The 9,999-nt window shown below is 44.3% G+C and overlaps 1 protein-coding gene across 3 annotated transcripts in view; it reads right to left on the bottom strand.

The window, feature by feature from the left end:
- Nucleotides 1-9,999, bottom strand: part of Rab3ip (RAB3A interacting protein) — a 43,364-nt gene that overhangs the window by 26,491 nt on the left and 6,874 nt on the right. For 2 of the 3 annotated variants that reach the window (XM_021204933.2, XM_021204934.2), the window contains exons 2-3: nt 4,130-4,410; nt 2,336-2,594 (exon numbers count right to left, since the gene is read on the bottom strand). In XM_021204933.2, coding sequence (XP_021060592.1) covers nt 2,336-2,594; nt 4,130-4,380 — 510 coding nt within the window. In that variant the 5' untranslated portion in view covers nt 4,381-4,410. The remainder of the gene's footprint in view (nt 1-2,335; nt 2,595-4,129; nt 4,411-9,999) is intronic. The other variant, XM_029542315.1, reaches the window with a different exon arrangement.

Genomic DNA, 9,999 nt, shown 5'->3' with positions numbered 1-9,999 from the left:
AAAAAAAAAAAAAAAAAACAGAACCCCACAATCTAATGTACATATAATAGGAGTTCAAAAGAGGAGACTTAAGAAAGGAATGGAAAGATTTTTTTAAAATGAAGCCAAAATGTCCAATATTTTATGAAGACAAAAGCCCTATAGCACAGCACACTCTGTGTGTATGCACATGCGCACATGCACACACCCATGCATGCAAACACAGACACCAGACAGCCCTGAAGAAATGACATTAAAAAGGAAAATCATAGCGGAAATGCTTACAGAAGACTCCCTCATTACACACAGAGCAGCAGACGGCAGGGTGACCCCCAACTTCCAGTGACAACAATCCGCCAGAAGATCACGAAGCAAAACCTTCAATACTCAGAGAGAGAGTGCTACATCAGCCTTCAAGTATGAACCCAAGAAAGGAGAAACTAAGGTAAAAAGGGACAGTTTTCACATATAAAAAAGGTCCTCCCATCATACATGGAAAGGAAACATGGTCATGGTGCCCTTTAAATAGAAAGGGTTAGAATGCCTGTTAGAAATGTAGAAGACACACATGAAACCAAAACGTGACACTAGAAACAACAGCTTGGATAAATCTCTTTAAAATAATCAAGCGTTTAATGCAAAGTCAAAGTCTGCGGTGAGATTTAAAATATGTAAGGAAGTGTATGAGATTCACTGCCCAGAGCTGGAAGTGAAAACACGCATCTTGCTCACGCTGTGCACAGGCAGTGTGCCACTGTGGCAGACGTGACCGGTTAAAGGAGTTCACTGTTGGCCATAAACCAACTACTCAGTGCAACAAAAATTAGCCAGTGCACCAAAGAAAGTAAGACTGAAATGATCATAAATGAATTAATACAAAAGGAATAAAATTGATCAACTGGAACAACAGAATACAACGGTAAGACAATGGATTTAGCCAAATTTTAAGAATACTGCATTAAGTCTAGTCAGCCTAAATAAACCAGTTAAAGGGCACATATCAGCAAAGGGACAAGAAGCAAGACTTACTTTAAACAGAAAAGTACTGACAAGCAGTAAGTCATCACAATACAAAAGATCAACAACATGATCTTGACATGTAAGATCAGAATTCAGAAAGTATTCTCATATTCAAGTTCTCCTAAAGATGATATGCTGATATTAAATGATATTAAATTAAATATCATTCCTAAACTGTTAATTCTGCTGTCTGTGGGGTCAGGGGCAATACCTGCTTTACTCTGAATATTGATAATCTGTTTCTTTTTTTCTGTCAGCCTACTGGAGGTTTGTCAATTTTATTGATGTTTTAAAGACTCCCTATTTCTCTTGCTGATGTCACTGAATTCTCAGTCTTTATCATCCCAGGTCTTCTCACTGTGTCTCAATTCTACTCTTATTTTCAGGCTAATTAAGTAACATTGTTCATTTATGGCTTTTCCTAGGCTAGAAAGAGGGCTAAACAGTTAAGAGCCCGGATGGAGAGGAGCAGAGTTGATCCCAGCACACTTGAAGGAGTCTAGCACCCTAGCACAGCCTCTAACGGCCCAGCAGCTCCGGAGTGTGACATGGACACAGAAGGACCGGTGGTGCTTGTGAGCTTCTAGCTTAACAAGGAAGAGGGTCTGAGGAGAGACCCTACCTCAGAGGAGTAGACAGAGAGCAACGGAGGAAAGCATCCCGTGCTGTCTTCTGCCTCTGCACACACAACAGACAGACCATCCCCCTATACACACATATGCATACACACACAAACACACACACACACATAACTATGTTCCCTGTCTCTTAACGCTATAGAGTTCTCTCTACAATTCTGTTTTAGTTGCTGGGGGTGAGGGGGGAGAGGATAATAAGAGCTGGCCATAAATTTGAAGACAAATAGAAATTATTAAGGAAAGGAAATTCCCCAAATAAAATACAGGCAATTTTCACAATTAGCAGGAGAAAAAATGTTGACATTACTGTAACAGTTCCTCCAAGTAAAATGACCTAGACTGGTGGCCTTCTGGGAAGTGACTCCCAAGCCAATCACATAATTTAACTACGTGGAGTTCATGTGGGATTAAACCCATGAAATGGTATAACAGATAAAGCAAGACACACAGCAGTCAGCCCACGGCTTCAGAGTCTCAGACCCCAGTTCCTACTCCCAGGCAGAGCTTCTCTATGCTCAGGTGACCTTGCAGACCCACGGACACCGCCCACCTACACTCAGGTGATCTCGCAGACCCACGGCCGCCACCCACTGAGGCTGAGTGTAGGAAGAGTCAGGCAAAGCTGTGAGACTGTACATAGCTGCTGTCCCGACCAGAAACTTCTAACACTGTATGGAAGGACAACGTGGGTTTCTTACCCTCTGAGCTTTTGCAAGTTCTTCCTTTAACCTTTCGTAGCCCTTCTCTCTAACTTCCAAAACAGATGGGCTTCGTAAACGGGACAGGCTATCCGTGCTCAACCCAAAGATGTCATCATTGCCAGCAGAAGCCTCGGTGACAGTGGCACCCTGCAGAAACTCCCTCTCTGCATTACAGCTGTCCTTCCTGGAGGTTAACTTCGTGAACCCTGCTGCCACCGCAGAGGCCACTGACGATGCTGAATCTGGACCATGAACACTGTAAGGAGAGAAAGGTCAGGTTTGCAGTGAACCAGCTCCAGTGAGTCTACATCTCATTACAGCAGGTCCTCGTACCGGACACTTCAAGTGTTCAACAGCCGCATGGCTGACGGCTATCACTTATACTGCACAACACAGAAAAACCATCATCACCACACAAAGTGCCTTACTTCATAAGGACAGGGACAAGGATTGCAGCCTGAAGGTTAAATCAAGTCTCTGCCTGTTTTCCTTGGGCCCATAAGCCAGGAACGGATGACTAGAAATCAGGCACACTGAAGTACCTGTAGAAATTGTATGAAATTTCTACAAGTTTTATCAGAACAGTCATATTTACACATTTACACACTGCCTGCGGCTGCTTGCAAACCATAAAAATAAAACTGAAGAATTGGGACAAAACCTGTATGGTCAGGGCTGGAGCGGTGCCTCTGTGGTTAAGAGTACCTGATATTCTTACAGAGGACACAGTACCCACATGATGGCTAGGAGCCATCTGTGACTAAGTTCCAGGGGATGCGATGCCTTCTTTTTGCCTCCACAGGTACCACACACATGCAGGGCACTGAAACACATGCAAGCTAGACAACCATATACAAAACATAAAAGCAAATAAAATCTTAAGACAAAATGAAACAACACTATTCCTGCTAATGTAAAAGTAACTTTCATTTGCCTGAAGTAAATGTCTCTGAGGCTCACTGCCTCCGACTGCTAACCTAGGCCGAGTCCTGGAAGCTTCTAGCTATCGTACAATCTAACCTAGGCCTAGAATGTTTCAGCCTCTGAGACTTGCTGCTGAATAAGCTCACCCTTTCTAGTTCTTTCTGAACTCTGACTGGCTGGTTCAACTCAGCTGTCCTGGCTCAAAAATCTCCATGATAACTGATTCAATCTGGCTTCTCTCGCCTACTCCTGAGTTGCTCTGCTTGGCCTCAAACTAACCCTGACAATCTGTTCTTCTGGCTCCTTCACATTCTCTGGCTTGTTCTGTCCAACTGCATCTAGCTTGCTCCCTCTCCAAAACCTGTCCCTGTACAACTGCCCCAATAAACCTGCCTCCTCTCCTCTCTCCACTGCCCCTCAAGTAGCCTCCCTCTCCTCTCTCCCCTCCTGAGAGTTGGGCAGATCCTATTCTGTCAAATCTTTCTCTGATTCATCACTTTGTGGACACTACGTCAATGCTTCCTTCAACAAACTCACTTTACCTTCCTTGTTTGGGGTTAAAGGCGTGCACTTCCCAAATACTGGGATTTACTATGTGCTAGGGCTGAGTCACACAACTAGAAACAGGATTTTTAGTCAATAACACAATCTTGGGGCTCACAGAGTGATCAGATATCCCACAACATGCTAAACCTAAAGCATGTTTTAGTCTGGTCATCTGCATAAACTTGCTGATTCCTGGTCTAAGGGTTAAAAATGCATCACTCCACATGCGCAAACTTGTATTATTCAAATTTTCTTAAAAGAATAACTTAAGACAAGCAAAAATAACAGTAACCCAAAGTAAGTGTGCTGGTAATCTCCTACCTGGTACTAGATATTTCTGCACAGTTTAAATGCCTCGGGGATGAGTACACGGGTTGTGTAGGAAGATCAGAAAGATCTAAGGCATTGGCCTGGAGAGGGGCAGCGCATAATGTGGAGGGGTGTGGCCGGTAGATGACGCTCGGGGAGGTAGTCTGCTCTTGGGTTCCCGGGTCACACACACCAAGAAGATCCGGAGAAGTAGGTGAAGCAAGGTTCACTTCATGGAAGCCTTCCAAGGGGTCGTTAGCCATAGCAAAGACTTCATCATAGGGCAACCTAAGCTAAACACAAAAGAACATGGTTATTTCTAGGGACTCACTTCAAACAAAACCAAAATACATAGGCTGTAACACAATCCATATAAAGCATGAGCTACAATAAAATACAGTTAAAACAACAGCAACAAAACGTCTAACTGTTTAACATTTACAAAGTGATCTCGTGGTAAAATACTACCCAGAAGTGATTTGGGAAAGATGTGGAAATGCAGAAATATTGTCTCAGTTGGTACAATTCAAAGGTATGAGGAAGGAAGAAAAGGTTTCTTAATTTCTTACATATATATATATATATATATTTCATCTATAGCCTTGGTTACAAACAGCAGAAACGACAGTGAAGATAAACACACGTGCATTTAGAACAAGAGAGACTTAGGTTCAACCTACTACTCTAGCCTTCTGCTGCGACTTTGGACAAACCAGTGGTTTTCATCTTGAAAACATTTCTAATTCCATAAGAACTTCAGAGCTCCTATGAGGCAGGCCCCATGATTTCTGAGCCCCTGAGAATGTTTCAAGCCACTGTGTGTACACAGACACATGGACATATACACAGCTAAGTCCAAGGACATTCTTCCAGCTAATCATAAAATCATGATCAAGATCTCCTGGCCGTGGTGGGCAAGCACTGAAGAAGACAGTCCTATAAAGCCCTCAAGAGTACCCTGCTCCTCTGAGACATTTACTCCTCAGCCATTAATCACAAGTACACTTTGATTCCTACATCAGCAGGAAAATACTTTGTATGGCGTTGTCCAATAATTTTACAAAGTTTATACATAAAATATAAGACTTGTCTCTCTCAAGTTGTTCTCTTAGTAGTAACACTAGGAGTCTTGTAAACCAGTCTTTGGTGTTTTTTCCTTATAGGGAAAAGTCCAGACTCCCCCCCAGTCCTTCCTACAGCAGCTCTTGGATGAGTGAATGACTCTGCTCTGAGCTTCAAACCCAAGCACCAGCTGCATCACTTCTTCCACAAAAACAAATACATTCACAAACTTGTAAACTGAAAACTTTAATTATCCCCCATCTCCAATAAAAAGCCTTAAAAGAATATCCAGTAGAGGACAAAAAGAGTGCAGAAAGTCCAGAAAGAAGACAGTAGAGACAATACTGACACTCTCTCAAAACTACAGATTGCTACATGGCCATATGTGAACAACCCAAATTTTACCAACTAAATCTATAAATGCCCAACTTCAAAGTAAGTAAATTTACTAATAACATTTACTAACAGCAAATGGCAATTTCAGTCCTCAAAGTTTAATTCAATACAAAATATTTACTGTGCCAAATGAAAACTCAGATAATACTTCCTAATTTGTTTTTTATCGAAAAGAACCATTTTCATGTTTTACATAGTTCACACACAAAATATAGCCAGAGAAGTTATACTAAAAGTATATATTTCATTTTCCTCTGAATATAGTTCACTAATTAATTCATGATAAGGTTAAAAACCCTCTGAACCCTGTTCACACTAAACTGACTTTCTAAGACCTCTGACGATCTCATGAATGCACAGAATCACTACCCCGTCACCTTCCCTTACCCCTCCCCCACTCTTGTTGACGTTTTTTCTCTTCCCAACCAGCCCCTCCTATCCCAGGTCCTCAATGTATCTGTGCAGGACTTATGCAGGCAGCCACAGCTGCTGTGCCCAGCGTTGCTACAGACACACCGTGTCCAGAGACCAGCATCTGGGGTATCGTCCCCACCCTCAACTCCTGTTCCGAGCACTCTGGTCTCTTACCAGTCTCTGTGCTAGCCTTTCTCCAACCCACACTGGGAGTAGCACTAGCCTATGGGTATTAAAACAAATATTTAGGAGGTAGTTGGCTACATGTCCCACTTAGCAAAACGTCAGGACTGTGCTCTCTGCTAGGACCTGTAAGGTCCCCAACTATAGGTTTGTGACCTATACTTTACAGTATCAATTCTTTCTCTCACCCACGGAGCAGTCCTGGAATCCAATCAGGAGACCGATTAATCCCACAACCTGCCTGCTGCTGCTGCACCAGTGGGCGTGCCCTGCCTTATGGATCAGAACCTAGCCTGCAGGACCCACAGCTGGTTCCGACCTCTGACTCTCTCCCCAGGAGGCCACACCTTCTGGCACTATGAACAACACTAGCCAGCAGGAGGGAAGGGCAGAGCCGGCCTGCTTTCTCTGACCTATACCCAGTGGTGTCTTCCTTCAGCGGAGGTTCTTCTCACCCAGTTCTGGCCGTTAACCAAGAGCAGTGGCAGCAGCCTGGATTTAAACTGACACTTCGTCAGTAACTACAATCCTTCCTTCTATCCCACATGTGTCTCAATCTACTCTGTATTCCTTTAGGGCTCACTGAGTTACAAGATATAACAGCATCTTAATTTCTAGGAATGCAAAATGTGATAGAACTTCTGGAGAAAGTGTGGTGCTGATGCCTAGAGAAACGGCAGGTTTGTGCAGCGTGTGACCTGGCATGCTCTTAGGGCTGCAGCCCAAGGATAAACAGGCCAACTGGAATAATAAGCGCGTCATTTGTAAGAAAGGCGAGGACAGCCTCGTAACTCAGGGCTACCTGTGTATGAAGAGGCTTAGCATTCACACACTGCCGTGAATGACGATGCGCCGGTGAATTTAAAACAGGAAGAACAGCTGTAAATGGTAAGCTACTTTTTAAAACGCACACATGTGGAGGACAGGAGGCAGCGTCCAGTGTGGGGTGGGGAGCTGGGATCAGACAGAGACTTGTCAGGTTAGCTCACCTCCACGTGAGCTGCTTCTAAATCTAGGCTAGGGAAAAAAAAAAAAAAAAAAGCACAAACTTATAACTGTACATGAACCACATGTAACTGTATTACAGCGTACACACATACACTATAAAACACACACGTGTAGTCAGAACTGGAGGGTTACACTAAAAACACAACCAAAAGCGTTCTCTCTGGTGGGAGGGAAAGCCAGGCGGGGGGGGGGGGCATGGACCAGGCTTCTCTCACTGATTTTCTACAGCTTAGAATTCTAACTGGGAACTTGAGGGATTTCTGGAAAGTCAGTTAGATGGTGTGCTGCTGGGGCAAACACACGAAGGAACGTTTCCTTAAAGTGGATATGGGTGTGAAAGACTCAGGCAGACATGTGAAGGAACGTTTCGCTGAAGCAGACACAGGAGAGCGGATGTTCTGCTAAAGCAAGCACATGAAAGGACACGTGATGAAGGATTCTTTGCTGGCATGTATTGGTCCGCCTTGCATTGTGTAGTTGCGCTGCATGTGTCAGGACTCCATAGAGAGAAACGCACCAAAAGCCTCCTGGTGCTGCACTGCAGTTTCTTGCTGCCTCCTCAGACTCGGGCTGATTGGATGCAGTGCCTAGGAAAGGCACATGGAGAACTCATGATGCTGGAGGGTATCAACAGGACTCCACGGAGTGACCGAGACAGAGCTTGGCTTGCTGGTACAGCAAGGCCTGAGAACAGCTGAGGCCTGGCTGTCTCTGCCACACTGCTGACTCCTGTGTGCTATCCCGACCCGAGGTAGATCCTGGACTGCTGCTGTATCCGCGAGGTGTTTCTGATCAAGCTGCCACTGCCTGATGACTTGTGAGCTGAACTGTCGATTTCCAGACAACACAAATAGATGATAGTTGCTCCAAAGAACCTTTCTAAACAGGTCCACTTCCCCCATATCCTTTCTTTCCCACTACTTAGGTGGGTGGTGGGCTAGAAGGGAGGTTAAAGTGTTTAAGTACCATCATTAAAAATAAGGTTTGAAAAAAATTAAAATTATAGGAAACCATCTGAATATTAATTTTTTAATCTCTGGAAGTAAAGATGCCTAACATAAAGATGGCAGCTTAATCAGGAAAAGTTAAGTACCTCATGTGACTTTAAAGCAACATGGTAACCCAACAATGCTGCCTAAGGACAGAGGCAGGGAAGCACCACCAGCTCTCCAGGGCCAGGTCGGCAGCCAAACTCATGTTTTTATCCTAAAACTACTATACATACAAAACCAAGCAAGTATGTTACCTTAATGTCACTTGTGACCAAGAGGTTTTTAGATATGACAAGGGTTTAGTAAAAATACAAAATCAAAAAAGTTGAATCTTATGGAGACTGAATCTTAAATGAAGAACTCCAGTTCTGCCCTCTTGCAGTAGATCTGTTAGAGGGTATTGTCACTCACTGACTAAAGGCCCTGATGTCCTTGTCCCTGTTGTGATCTCAGTAGCTATTGTGAGCCTTGTCTAGGCCAGTGAATTTATATTAATTAAGGTGTTTTTGTTTTTTATATTTTCCTCCTGACCTAACCAGGTGTATTACATACCAGAATGTAAGGATGAATTGAGTTTTCCTTTTATTTACCAGTTTTAAAAATAATGAATCGATCCCAGTGTGTCTTCAGTGTTTCCTAAATGTCACAGAAGACACAGCACAGGGCCGGCAAAGGCTCAGTCAGTAAAGAGCTTAGTCCCAGAATCCATGGGAAAAGTGGGATGTACTGGGGTGCTTGTAACCCCACACAGGTGGGGACCAGGAGGGAGACAAGAGGACCCCCAGGGCTCTTCCTAACCCCCACCCCAGGCAGCCAGCCTAGCCTGCAGGGCGACTCTAGACTAATGAGACAAGGTGGATGGTACCTGAGCCACAACCAAGATCAACTTCCAAGATCAACACACACACACACACACACACACACACACACACACACACACACACACACACGGTTGGGGGAAGAAAGAACAGGAAGGACAAGGCATTCGAATAGAACAGTAAAGCCCTCCTCCACCCCAGCCCCACTAGGAAAAACCACAGGAAGACAAAGTCTTGGCAGGATGCTCAGGTGTCCAGGGTATGGCCTCAAACACTCATGAAAAAGAAACGTAATCCACGTAAGACACAGAGAAGGGCACTGCCTCTGCCCCTGTTAAATTACCAGAACAATCCATGCATGCCAGGATCTCCCCTGGTTTCAACTCAAGGGAGGAAAACTGAAAACCAGGAAAGGTGGTAAAACCACCCTGAGGAGTGTGTGTGCCTGCGATGCTCCTGCTCCGCTGAGACACCTCGACTGTGTCTAAAGTCACCTTTAGGTTAGCTTAGCTCTGGGATAGAGAGGACGTGCTGCCTTTGCAGGGACCTGGAGCTGGTTCCAAACACCCACGTGGTTCCTACAACCATCTGTAACTTGTTCCAGGAGCTCTGATGCCACCTTCTGGCCTCTGAGGGCACTGCATGCATGTGGCACAGACAAGCGTGCAGGGAGACCAAAGCAGATTTCTAATCAAGGAAAAATTGATCAGAACAGTATGTTCTGAACACTAATATGCTTGCTTTTTTTTTTTTTTCAAAAAAAAGTACTTATTTATTTATATGAGTACACCATTGCTCTCTTCAGACATACCAGAAGAGGGCATCAGATTCCATTATAGATGGCTGTGAGCCACCATGTGGTTGCTGGGAATTGAACTCAGAACCTCTAGAAGAGCATTCGGTGCTCTTAACCGCTGAGCCATCTCTCCAGCCCTGCTAATACACTCTTGGTGGTATGGTGTTTCCTCCTAGAAGACTGTATTCTCACACCAGAAGCAGCAGCCAGCCT

This window comes from Mus pahari, chromosome 9, assembly GCF_900095145.1.
Source record: "Mus pahari chromosome 9, PAHARI_EIJ_v1.1, whole genome shotgun sequence".
Classification (NCBI taxonomy): Eukaryota; Metazoa; Chordata; class Mammalia; order Rodentia; family Muridae; genus Mus; species Mus pahari.
Note: the sequence above shows the minus strand (reverse complement) of the source record. Positions and strands in the feature narration are given on the sequence as shown.